This window comes from Triticum urartu, chromosome 2A, assembly GCF_056163025.1.
Source record: "Triticum urartu cultivar PI428250 chromosome 2A, HENAU_Tu73, whole genome shotgun sequence".
NCBI lineage: Eukaryota > Viridiplantae > Streptophyta > Magnoliopsida > Poales > Poaceae > Triticum > Triticum urartu.
The window spans coordinates 45579528-45593067 of NC_141874.1; the positions used below are offsets into that span (position 1 = coordinate 45579528).

A 13540-nucleotide genomic window follows, 5' to 3' on the forward strand; every position below is an offset into this window, starting at 1 on the left:
TGTACTCAACCACGAGAACATACACATCCCTTATAAGCATATTTGAGAGACTGAGTAAACATGTTTTGAGATTAATGAAATTACTGCAAACACCTCGTTGTCGACAAGTCCATCACTTGCCATCAAAATAAATAAATATGTTCTATTCTGAAATAAATTTAGTAAAATACGAGCGCCATAAAAGTCTAAACTTTGAAAGCCAGGTGGGCAGGTTGAGTGCACTTGCCTCCTTTTTTTGTCTTCGAAAAGACGAAAACAATGCAAATGCCCCTGTAAAACAGGTGTTCGTGCCACTGTAGCTAGCTAATAAAATACTCAGACGATTTACTCAAGGTGATGTACGTTTATACCAAGACACGGCATGGATATAATCAAACCATGCGAGCAAGAAAGGCAGAACGTAGACACTACATAATTGGCAATTCTTGTCTCCATCCTGATGAGATCGATGAGATATCTGCCGCCCAGGCATGGTGGAGAAACACGTGGTTGTGATATGCGCCGCTGTGGGCGCCCTGGCTCTCGCAGCGGCCGTGCTGGGGATCATCGGCGAGGCGACCAAGTCCAGGTCTTTCGTCAGGTACGACGGGGTGAACTGCGTATACCGGAGGACGCCGGCGTTCGACTGCGGGATCGCCGCGGCCGCATCGCTTCTCACCGGCCAGGCCATCCTCACGGCGGCCACCGGCTGCTGGGACGGATGCCGGCAGAGGCGATCGTCGTCCGATCATGGGCGCGTCGGTGGCTACTTCGCTTCGATACTCTCATGGTACGGCCTGCACCGTTCCATGAACGAAGATTTCAATGGCCTTATTTGTACTGAAAAAGGTCAAGCGCCCTGCATGCAGGTTTCTCACGATCCTGTCGACGTGCGCCTTCCTCGCCGGAGCTCTCAGGAACGATAGCGCGGAGCGGCGACCCAAGGAGGGCGTCGCCTCTTACTACCAGTGCACCGTCCTCGTGGCCGGGGTGTTCGCCGGCGCCTCGTTCTTGTCGATCGCCGCGGCCGCGGTCGGGATCGCCTCCTACGTCGCCACTGAAGGAGCGGCGAGCACTGTGGTGTCACCGTCGGCGGAGCTCCGGGTAGTGTTGGGGCAGCCCCAGCAGCTATAACTTCGTTAACGGTATCCCGCCGGCGACTGTCCTACGTGTGGGTTAACAACCGCACACCGGCGTACCGGGTCGATCGTTGTTGATTTTTGATTGTTTGCTTTTTGTATAAGAAGAGATTAGAAGTTGATCGAGTGGTTCAATTAAGGGCTACAAGAAACGAGACTCGTGAGTCGCTCGAGAATCGAGATCCACACGTCTTTTAGCTCCATTCAAGATTGACTCGGAAAAGTACTTTCTCCGTCATAGTTTAGAAGGCACAGTTAAATTTACGTGCGTTTCCACAATAGACAAGGTTTAGGGCGCATTGCATTTATGTCTAGTAGCTAATTAGTACTCATATATACTATTTCTATATAAATGCATAGTGTGAATGCTATTTTTTCTAGCCCATCTCACAGCCAATAGATAACCACGTAGATCCCAAAGAATTTCCAAGCGTGCCTTCTAAACCGTGACGGAGGGAGTAATATGTTGAGTATGAATCTTTTATGTAGCTCGATCAAGAAACAAATTGATCTTTAAGCCAACACTGTCTCGCACAATTTTAGCTCGATGTAATACAGTTATACTACCCAAAAATGCTAAATGGAGGATGAGCTCCATGGAGCCCTTTATTTTAAAAATTCTAAAAATCATATTTTGATGTTTGAAAATATTCATATGTGTAAAATTTGAAGATGATATCAATTGCGGTGAGAGCTATAGAAAAAAGACAAAACAATGATTTTGAAAATGATGAACAGCGTTTGCACTGTTCACTATTAAAAATGCACGAATTTGTGTTTTTGTAGCTCTGACCATGATGTAGTCATCGTCAAACTTCACACATGTAAAATGCATCCATATAAACTTGTATGAATTTTTCAGGATTTTTTGAAACTTCAAAATTTTATTTTTGAATTTCAAAAAAATCTCCGTAAATTGTATGAATTTTTTATTTTATAAAACAACAGAAAAGTTTTTTTGAGCAAATAAAATAACACAAAGTTACAATTAGAAAAAAAAATAGCTGGGCAACAGGCATACAGCCCAGGGAGGTCGAGGCCCATCAGCCCATGAGTAGCACCAGGACGACGCCTCCTGCCTCCACACCAACGAAACAATCCCTGCGCCACTCATCCTCTACAGCCGCCGCCGCCGCCGCCGGCTCCCAGTCCTACTCCCAACACGATCAATCGCCAAGCCCCGAGTCGCGATGTCTTCCGCCGCTGGACAGCAGGTCGGCGAAGGCAAAGCCACCGCGGCGGCATCACCTTTACCTTGTGTTCGACGACTGGTCCCGTGGATACAGCATCCGGAAGGTAAGCCTGTCGCCGAGCTCTGGCCGTCATCAGCAGCAGCCGGCCGTCTCCGGCCAAGAAGACGAGGCCAGGTCCGAAGCCCCGCTGCGGCCCCTGCAGCGCTTGCCTCCGCATGGTGGCGCCGCGTTCTGCCCCCAAGTACTTCGTCTCGGCCTTTGGCTCCCGGATCTTGGCGATGCATCCGCCCGAAGATTCCGTGGACCTGGGTCGGTGACGGCTCGTCGGAGAGCTACTTCCCCATGTTCGGCGTCCGGTCGCGGGGCATCAGCTTCGGCCCTTGGAAGCACCAAGGCGACCACCCATGGATGAATCATCCCCCCATCTACCTCCCCGTCGGCAAGAAGCTGTTCACCCTGAGCACGGCGTCCTTCGAGATGCTCTCCTTGGAGCATATCATCTACCCCCCGGCTTCATATTGCAGCATGGATCGTAGCCTCCGCTGGTCGTGGGAGCAGCTCCGCAGGCAGCCATTTAAGGTCGATGACGTCGCCTCCTACACCTTGCACGCTGACAAGCGCACCTTCCTCATCAGCACCAGGACGGATGCCGCCGCGGCCACCTTTGCCTTCGACACAAAGGCGCTATCGTGGAAACTACTCGGCAATTGGGCGCTGCCCTTTGCCGGCCGCGGCCACTTCGTCCCACACCTCACGGCCTTTGTCGGGCTCTCCAAAGACCCGGACACCCTCGGCCAACTCTACTCTTGCGATGTGCCCAGCTTTGATGATGCCGGTGATGGGCAGTGCCCTGCTCCTGCGTCAAGGGTCTGCAATGAGAAGCTGTTCAGCGACAACCCGGCTGAGAGGCATGTAAGCGCTACCCTCGTCGACATGCGATGCGATGGTGAATTCTGCCTCGTAGAGTGCGTCTTCGTTGCCGCTGATCAGGCCCTCGTTGAGGAGGGAGATGCGCGCCTACCTGGTCGCTGTTTCTATCGTGTCGCCACATTCTTTCTCACGTATGGAATGAATGGAGACCTGACGACTCGCAAGAGCCGACAGGTGCAATACTACCAAGTGCCTGAAGCAACCTCTAAGTTGTTCCTCGCTGAAGATCCCGTGGCATTTTGGATGTAAAAGGTTAAATTCATGTCATGATTATCAGTTCCTACTTATGTTTTGTTTTCCACTCAGTTATTATGACTCATGTCATGGAGCGCCCGTCTATTTGGAATCCTTTTCAATATAGAAAGACATGAATCATAAATCTTAATTGTATTTGCATCTATGGCTCTAAATTTTTTAGCAACAGGAAAGAGGTGAATTTTAATCATATACACAAACGTGTACCAACAGAACAACAATATAGTACTACTTTTACTGGGATGGGTGTTTATCCACTGACCTTTTTTTCGGGAAAACACTTGTATTAATCAAGAGGTAGGATTACAATCAGTTTCACAAAGTCTAATGACCTCAGAAGGTCCTGATCCTAGCCAAGGCAGACAGATTCAACTTTCCTTGGTTCTTCTTTAATTTCCTTCGGGGCCCTTGGTGGGCAACCTCTTCTTCTCCATGGTGCCACAACAGCTGCAAAGAAGGTTGGATCTCTCGGATTGGTGCCCCCACAGAGCTCAGGTTGGAGGTGATGGAAGACGCTGCACAAGAACTAAGTTTTCGATGTGCCATGCTACGCATGAACCAGCTCTGTGGCCAGGTAATTAGTTACAATGTAAACCTGAACAAGAGTTTAAGGATATATGGTAAGAAAATAAAGGTTGTGTGTATACAAATTTCTGTTGAAAGGCTTGGCATATGCTTCTCAGCCGGTTAACTACCCAAGCAACATTCATAATTTGTGGATCGTGATAATTCGTAATGTCCTGTGTGTTGCCACAGAATAATAAATTTTGACATGAAGACACTAACAAAACATTAAGCATCACTGTAATTCGTAATGTGTCGCAAGGCTTATGACGGAATAGCGACAAATATTGTCTTATGATAGACTGGTAGTGATAGTAAGACACTGGCGAAGCTGAATTGGGAAACTCAACAAATTTAAATGCTGCGTGACAAAATGGAAGCAGTATAAAATAAGAAAGCTCGGAGAGACGGAGTTTCAGGATTGTAAAACTTGAACTTGCAGGAAGACAAGAGATCGGATTAGCCATATCCTATACATTGATTTAAATAGTTGTACTGGTAAGCATGATGGTCCACAGTAATTGCACATCCGCTGGTACATCACAGCGCAACCCTTTCGAGGAGATCATCAAAGTTCAGTTCAACTAGCATCAGCTGAACATCACGGTAACTGAATGACATAACTGGCTGGCTAAGTATTCCTGAATAATCAGAGAAGGTAGTTCCAGCTCAATCTAATTCTGGTCTCAGACTAAGCAAAACAATGTATGCACCCACAGTAACGTCTTGTTTAGCTTCAGAAATACTTGCAAAACATGTATTAACTGAATTTAGGATTCTGGTGTCCACGGCATGGTCGTTTAGTAGTTTCCTAGATACTTGCATACCGTTAATAAAATTTAGGATTCTTTTGTCAATGGCAATGGTTTATCAGCACGAAACGGCAGTTTCGTCGCTGGGGGGATCACCGAGCGGCTCAAAAAGGTCAGCCCAATCAGCCTGCTTCATCTCGATTTCCTGCATCGAAGAGCAAAGATCACGACACGGTCAAAACAGAGATGGTACTACTTTGCTACGACAACACTACTGACTCTTGCACGGTGGCTTGGAAAAGACACCTGGCAGACTTCATTCCCAATCTGGAACTGCTCCTTCATGACCTCCAGCGTGGTTGCCGAAACGTGCACGGTCGAGTTTCTGCACGGGTACGCCGGGGTAATGATGGGCATGATATGCGTCCGGTCTTCACGATTGAAGCGTGCATCCCACACGGGAAAACCAAGTTCCCGATCTTCATGAATGGAACAGAGCATCACTGGGTTCGGCCAGTACCACTCGCCGAAGATGCTAAAGAGCATCGTGACCAGCGTGCTTGGCGCAGCATTAGGGTAGGCCAGGCAGATACACGCAACCATCACAGGGCAATCGACCTCTCTGAGATAACCAGGGGCCTAGCAAAGCACACAATTAGCTCAGCATAACAGCTCAAGCAGACGTTACCAACATGGTGATGAAACCTGACTTACGTTAACGCAAACACCTCTTCTTTTCGCCCAGTGCTTCACACACCTTAACGTTGTCCGGAAGTTCTACAGTCAAGTGTGTGTGTGTGTATCATTATGGTGCCATTTTTTAAGAAGAAATAAACAGGGGAAAATGAAGTGGAAAACAAAAGCCAACCTCGATATTTGGAACAAGATCAAGAATTTGGTCTGCCACTCTGCACTCGCTAAGACTGCGAAGGTTGACTTCATCAACTCCAGAAAGCACTGAATTTTGAGAGATATCCAGATCCTGCAGTAGTACATTAAGAGCAAAATTTATGGCTTGAGATATTCAACGTAAAACAGGGCAAGAGGCAGGAAGTGGACTTCAAGATAAATAATTTTCTTTCATTATTTAAGTCAGAATGGCACAAGCAACTAAGGCTGAGGGCCACAGGTGAAGTGTTGCATTGATGGCTGTAAACACCCCAAATCTTTGTTAGAGAAGAACTGCCAGTTAAATATGTGTATCCAAATATGAATGAAAATAAGGAATAAACATTCTGTTATACGCATCTCCCTAGAACAAAACATCAGAAGGTATCCATAGAAAGCTAATGGCCGCAACTAAATGTGATGATTCTGCCAAAAAAACGTGAAACTCGTAAATCATGATGAATGGAAGATTCAAGTGTTCCACTAGTGAATGTTAAACGGCAAGAAAGTTAGAATGCCGTCCAAGATACTATCAACGCTGCAACAACTGACCTACACCAAAAAAAAACAGTCATGCGATTGGGAAATTCTACAGCAATGTGTGCATATCATTATATTGCCATCCTAGGAGAAGAAATAAAGAAATTTTTGGGGCACAAAACAAAAGGCCAGCTTCAATATTTGGAACAATGAGGCATATGACAGAACTTCCCTATCACTTCTTCCAATCAGAAACAAAGTCAGAACAGCAGGACATGCGGAAACGTAAGCTTCAAGTGGGAGGCGAGCAAGCTGCTCATCGTCGTCGCTGTCGGTGCTGTACTCGCCGCTGTTGATCGCGACGGTGCCGGTCGGGAGGACAGAGCAGCAGATGCCGTCTCAGGGGAACGTGAACTATAACTACAGCAATGGGTACGCGTCCTGTCTGTCATCGGTGAGCCAGAAGAGCTCGGCGTCGGAGGCGTGCCAGATTGTGCAGACGGTCACCACGGATTCAGACTGTGAGTCGCCTATATCCATACATTGCAGTTTATGTTGACAGGATGATCTGTTAGTTTCGTTCCAGACGCTAGCTAATTCAGGCAGCTTGTAGTGTGGCTAATTATGGTTTTTGTCTTGTTTAAAAATGTCGAGCATGCTATTGCTAGGGCAACTTTCATTTGTGGCTGCTGTTTAATCAGAAGAATGTTGATGTCTTGTGTTAAAATGGAGCGAGTAGAGGACATGCTCAGTTTTTTGTCAGTCAAAAGATAAAAATTCTCCCATCTACTTATCATGTTGAGCAGAGGACATGAGAAAGCAGAGCCCCTCCTTTGTTTGTATGTGAAGTCCATTAGGATTCAGGTTTAACCATATAACCGAGTCAACATTGAGTCCTTCCTGTGTTACTACTTATCAACCACACTGAAAATACTCATGGCTTGTTTCTAGGGAATCAACCAAATATAGTGCTCTCCTCGCAATGAAGGTGATCATGTTAATTTATTTTTGTGTCTGTATGTGCTGCAGGTGATGCACATTGTGTGGCCGCCTAGCAAGACCGGCCGCGTCGACAAGAAGATGCCGGAAGGCTCACTGTTGTGGTAGCCCTTGAAGGCGGCAAACTGGGAGCCAGTGAGGGCCATCATGGGCACCACCTGCTGGTCGCCTAGGCTTCCCGCAGCATCTCCTAGCCCCCTCGGCCGAGGTTGTCTGTAATCCGCAAGGCAGTTAAGTTAGATGTTGATTTTATTTATGCTCTACATACATGATGGCTCCGTGCGTTCTACATCTCCTCTTAAATTGGAGAGAAGAAATGCTCAGGATGCTACTGCCCACTTGCAGCCACATGCTTGTTGTATGCCTTGTATGCCCGTGCTACGGTTATTGTGTGGAAGCATACATGTTAGCTTCTCAATATGTCTTTGTTTGCATGGTGTGTAAGTGGCTCTGCTTTGTTTGCACAATTATGTACTGTTGTTATTATGGAGGAGGAAAGCTGGTCCTTTTGGTTTGTTAAACTCTTGGCTTATATAAGTTCATGTTAGAGTTGAGCTTTGCCAGTGTAGATATTTCTATGTGCTAGTTGAAGTTGATCACTCTTTCCTGAGGTAATAATAGCCTTTTGATGCTATGGTTCCTACTTAGTAGCATTTCTTTATTTCTGGTAGAGCTTTTCTCCCTGCTATATATGGTCTCTTGCTTGTGGGATAGAAACTTGGTAAAGCTAGATGTTGCTGTTTGAGGTTGAACTTGGGGCTGCAACCTGTACAGATGTACGGCTTGTATATTTGTTTGCAAGATCAACCAGGTTAGCAACATTGTGATCTATTTAAAGTTTGCCTCATGTATTTGCCCACACAAATTTAGAACAAGTTGCTGGCCATGCTTTCCAATGTTACTGTGGAAGATCCATTACCGTGAATCTCATAGATGAATAATTACTGCAGGCCAAGATGTAAGCTTTAAAGGCCCAAGTAGGAGCTGAAGACAGCACCAAACCAAAGGTAAGTATGCAGCAGGTTGTACCAGGCATGCTTATTAGTGCCTGCTATGCCATTTAATCTTGCCGTGGTAATCTGGGATCTTCTTTTTTACTAGATAAGAGATGTCCTAAATAGTGGCTATTCCAGTTTGTTTATCTCTGCATCTAAATGAATTCCGGTGGTCGTGTATGTAATAAACTAGACTGTCTTGAAACTTCTTTTTCATGCTACAAATGTACTGTCATGGTGGTCCCTGTTAAGCCGCAATGATGATGTTTTATCCTTTCTGCTACACCTATGCTTGCTTGAATTGAAGAGAAGAAAGAGACACTCAGGACGCTACTGTCCACTTTTTTTTTGTTTATGTGATTAATCATTGCAACTCGTACTTGGAAATTTATATTTGGGAACCATCATATTTGCTTGCTGCACCATATTACCTAGAGTGTGTCAAGAAAAGAAACTGAATCTTTCTTCATAACCACACTAGGTGTGATTGAAAAATCCGAAGTTTTCTCTCCTCAGAGATAAGATGAGAGGTCAATTGTATAGTAAAAAAAGATGAGAGATCAGGTCCTATCGTAGCCAGCTGATATGCATCTGCATGTATTGTACCCTACATGATATACACCACTGGTTCGTTGGTCCTTCAATTTGTATATTCTTGCATGCCCAAAATCAAAATTAAATTTGCTTGAATGTTCAGTTTATTCCATGATGAATCTGCGCCGCTTTTTGCTTCAGAATTTCTTCTGTGTGTTTTATTTATTTATTTATGTAATCTGCAGCGCGATGGAGGCCAGCCGCATCAGGTCGATTCCGTCCACCCTCTTTCTCAGCGGGGCGTGGCACACGGCTGCTGCTTTGGCCCTTGACGACGGCCTCCCTCCCAATGGGCTGCGAGACCATGGGAAGGGGAAGGAGGCAGGGGCAGGGTCAAGAGCAAGGGGAAGACGGACTCGCAGCGCACACCGCTTAAGTGGCCTCTTCGGTAAGCCACTCTGCTTCCGTTTTATTCTTCTTTGTTAGTTGGGTGCCGTGCTGCTGCTGCTGCTTGTGGTCACCACTAGACAGGCAAGAGCAGGCAGGGAGTTGGCAAGAGTAGCAGCAACTTGAAACACACATACATAGGCCAGACTGAATAAAATTCACTTCAAGTTTGCACCTTTCATGTTCATCCACTTAATAAGCTAATTTGTAGCAGCAGGATTTCAGTTGTAACCTGCTCTCATGTTTGTGTTCGTCGCATATCAAACCAAACATTGCCATCCAATTTGCTTGCTGCACTGCACCACATCACCTAGAGCGTCACAAGGAAACTGGAACTTTCTTAGTCACAACCACATTATATATGTGTGACAAGAAAACTGAATCTTTCTTGCTTTAGAGAGCAGAGGTCCTATATATACTAGCTAGCTGATATGCACCTGCAAATTGTATGTACGTGCAGGATACACATCAATGGAAGTTTGGTCCTTCAATTTGTATATATGTGCATGCCCAAAATTAAATTAAGTTTGCTTGGACGTTCCATTTATTCCATGAATCTGCACCATTTTTAGCTTCAGTTTCTACTTGGTGCCCATATAGCAGGAACAAGGAAGTGTGACGATGACATGAGGTCTGGGACCGGGTCCAGCGAAAACGTGAGCTTCAAGTGGGAGGCGAGCAGCTGCTCGTTGTCGTCACTGTCGGTGCTGTACTCGCCGCTGTTGATCGCGTCGGCGCCGGTCGGGAGTACGGAGCAGCAGACGCCGTCTCGGGGGAACGGCAACTACAGCTACAGCAATGGGTACGCGTCCCGGCTGTCGTCGGTGATCCAGAAGAGCTCGGCGTCGGAGGCGTGCCAGATGGTGCAGTGGGTCACCATGGATTCAGACTGTGAGTCGCCTATATGTTGCAGTATATGTTGATAGGATGGTCAGTTAGTTTCATTTGAGACGCTAGCTAATTTAGGCAGCTTGTAGTGAGGCTAATGATGGTTTTTGTCTTGGTTAACAACGTCGAGCATGCTACTTTCCTACGGCAACTTATTTGTGGCTGCTGTTTAGTCAGAAGAATGTTTGATGTCTTGTGTTAAAATAGAGTAGAGGACATGCTCAGTTTTTTGTCGGTCAAAAGATAAAAACTCTCCCATCTACTTATCATTGATTGACTTTGCATGTTGAGCAGAGGACATGAGCAAGCAGAGCCCCTCCTTTGTTTTTATGTGAAATCCATTACGATTCAGGTTTAACCATATAACCGGGTCAACGTTGAGTCCTTCCTGTGTTACTACTTATTAACCACAGTGAAAATACTCACGGCTTGTTTCTAGGCAATCAACCATACATACTGCTCTCCTAGCAATGACGATGATCATCTTAATTTATTTTTGTGTCTGTATGTGCTGCAGGTGATGCACATGGCGTGGCAGCCTAGCAAGACAGGCCACGTTGACAAGAGGATGCCGGAAGGCTCACTGTTGTGGTGGTCCTTGAAGGCGGCAACCTGGGAAACAGCAAGGGCCATCATGGGCACCACCTGCTGGTCGCCTAGGCCTCCCACAGCATCTCCGAGCCCCCTCGGCCGAGGTATGCCCTCCTCCCCTTCCTTCCCCTTTCTCTCTCAGGACCATAGCTTGCTTGTGGCGCTGCTCGAGATGGCTTCTTATTCATGCGCTCTTGATCTTGTCTGTAATATGCAAGGCAGTTAAGTTAGATGTTGATTTTATTTATGCTCTACATACATGATGGCTCCCTGCCTGCTACATCTCTTAAATTGGAGAGGAGGAATGCTCAGGATGCTACTGCCCACTTGTTGTCACATGCTTGTTGTATGCCTTGTATGCTTGTGTTTGCATGGTGTGTAAGTTGATCTGCCTTGTTTGCACAATTATGTACTGTTGTTATTATAGAGGAGAAAAGCTGGTCCTTTTTAGTTGTTAAACTCTGGGCTTATATATGTACATGCTAGAGTTGAGCTTTGCAAGTTTGTGGTCTGGCTAGGCCAGTGTAGATATTTCTATGTGTTAGTTGAAGTTGATCACTCTTTCCTGGAGTAATAATAGCCTTTTGGTGCTACAGATTCCTACTTAGCATTTGTTTATTTCTGGTATAGCTTTTCTCCCTGCTATACATGGTCTCTTGCTTGTGGGATAGAAAACAAAGCTAGATGTTGCTGTTTGTGGTTGAACTTGGGGCTGACCCCTGTATGGATGTTCAGCTTGTGTATTTGTTGGCAAGATCAACCAGCTTAACAACATTGTGATCTATTTAAAGTTTGCCTCATGTATTTGCCCACACAAATTTAGAACAAGTTGCCGGCCGTGCTTTCTTGTGTTATTGTGGAAGATCCATTACTGTGAATCTCATAGATGAATAATTACTACAGGCCGAGATGGAAGCTTTAAAGGCCCAAGTAGGAGCTGAAGAAGGCACCAAACCGAAGGAAAGTATGCAGCAGGTTGTACCTAGCATTCTTATTAGTGACTTCCATGCCATTTCATTTTGCTGTGATAATCTCGGATCTTCTTTTTTACTGGATAATAGATATTCTAAATAGGGTCTATCCGGTTTGTTTATCTATGCATCTACATAAATTCCAGTGGTCCTGTATGCAATAAACTGGGTTGTCTTGAGCCTTTTTTTCATGCTACAAATGTACTGTCATGGTCATCCCTGTTAAGCTGCAATGATGATGTTTTATCCGTTCGGCTACATCTCCGCTTGCTTAAATTGAAGAGAAGAAAGAAACACTGAGGATGCTACATACTTGGAAATTTATCTTTGGGAGTCATCATATTTTGCTTGTTGTGTACATACAAATGTCTGTTTTTCTTTCTGTGAACAAGTGCCGTTACTTTCAACTCTCAAGTCTTTGTAGTGTGAATTTTCAGAAAACAACCCAGCTAGATCTGGTTTGCATCGACAAATGCTATTTTAGAATCTTGTGTTTGTAGTGTTGTGATGTAAGCATTGCACTGACAGTTTAGGTTGGTGTCCTTGAAAGTAACATGTGTTGCTTCCCGCTACAACCAGCGTTCAATCCCTAGTCAGTGAAATCTGAAAATTTAACTTTTGTAGAGTTCGATGACTTGGCAGGATCAAAGTCAAGGGACACCATTAACAAGGGGCTCCTGAACTTGACAAGAGCTGGTGGGTTCCATCCCTGGAAGCCTTCCTCCCTCCCGATAACTTGTCTTGTGTGCGTCATTCAGTTTCATCTTCATGGATGCAATCTGATCCGGATGATCAGTCATTATGCATTCACTTTTTCTAAAGTTAATTAGCTTCATGGCCTGCTGTTTAAGGTTGATCTCTTCTCCTTGTGCAGCAGCAGGATGGATTCGGGACATAAGAGATTGGCTCCGCAACCATGCGACGAAGGCTTGCTGTTCAGCACCGGCTACAAAATCTCCATGGTGAGCTACTCCAACTCTTTCACGTCCTCTGCTCTGCGCCTTGTGGCCATCGACCATGCTCTATTTACTGGCCATTGTCGAGCCATGGATGATCTAGGCTTAGTTAGGATTTTGCTACTGTTTTGGCTCAATTAGCTCGATTGCTTGGTGTTTAGTGCCGATTGCTTGTGCTAAATGTTGCTTGCTATGTATGGCCTCTGGATGTTGCTATCAAGTGAAAGCTTATGTATGGCCTTGACAGGTCGTAGCTATGGAATTCGGGAAACAGAGAGAGATTCAAGGGTGAAATGCACAGAACATGGGAAATTCAACAAGTCACTACTCACGGAGGAATGCTTTACTAAATTTAGGAGATTACAACAGAAGTTTATGCCGGCCAGAACATGGCAGCGACTAGAGTTCAACCCCAAATACTAGAGATAAGATGTCTGCCCTTCGGCTTACACGACTTTATAGCAAACCACAGAAACGAGAGAGAAAGAAGATAAACAGTAGGTGCTTGTGCTCCCTTCGATCAGAGATGGACGGTGCTGCAGCGAAGTGGTAAGTGAGCTGCAGGTGAACAGTATAAGTGTCCATTTCTTCAGAATCTTCAGACATTAGGAGCTTGCCAAGATTGGGTCCTGACAGGCGTCTCTCTTATCATCGCGCAGTAGCAGCAGGATGGTTTCTCTATAGCAGAGGTGAAGGGGCTCATTTCATTGTTCCACGCAAGGTGTGCAACTGCCGCCGGCGACGCTGTTTGGCATCGCCTACAAAATAGCCACCGTGAGCTCCTCTCCTTCCTCTGTTTTATCTGAAAAGAGATTATCAATGATCAATACTAGCTTATTAAGTTGAAAAATCCAGGAGAGGCTGTTTCTATGGTCACTTTATAGGTCTGAAGTTTTAGATTGAACAATCAAGGAGAACCTTTTTGGCTGGCCATTGTGCCATGCTGACTTATAGGGGTTTTATCATCGTGTAGTAGCTA

The 13540-nt window shown here is 45.6% G+C and overlaps 2 protein-coding genes across 2 annotated transcripts; both read left to right on the top strand.

The window, feature by feature from the left end:
* Positions 1-470: 470 nt before the first annotated feature.
* LOC147983506 (uncharacterized) lies at positions 471-1113 on the top strand. Its single transcript, XM_087540756.1, has 2 exons — positions 471-769; positions 849-1113. The coding sequence occupies exons 1-2, from the start codon at positions 471-473 to the stop codon at positions 1111-1113; spliced, it is 564 nt and encodes a 187-aa protein (XP_087396882.1).
* Positions 1114-2653: 1540 nt separating this feature from the next.
* Positions 2654-4104, top strand: LOC147983507 (uncharacterized). The gene has a single exon (XM_087540757.1). It carries the CDS (start codon positions 2654-2656, stop codon positions 3488-3490), a length of 837 nt encoding a protein of 278 aa, XP_087396883.1. The 3' UTR covers positions 3491-4104.
* Positions 4105-13540: the final 9436 nt, after the last annotated feature.

Bases quoted from the DNA above. Each gene is read 5' to 3' on its own strand.
- LOC147983506 (XM_087540756.1), top strand. From the start codon at position 471: ATGGTGGAGAAACACGTGGTTGTGATATGCGCCGCTGTGGGCGCCCTG. The intron at 770-848 runs GTACGGCCTGCA...CCCTGCATGCAG, and splicing joins TTCGCTTCGATACTCTCATG to GTTTCTCACGATCCTGTCGA.
- LOC147983507 (XM_087540757.1), top strand. From the start codon at position 2,654: ATGTTCGGCGTCCGGTCGCGGGGCATCAGCTTCGGCCCTTGGAAGCAC.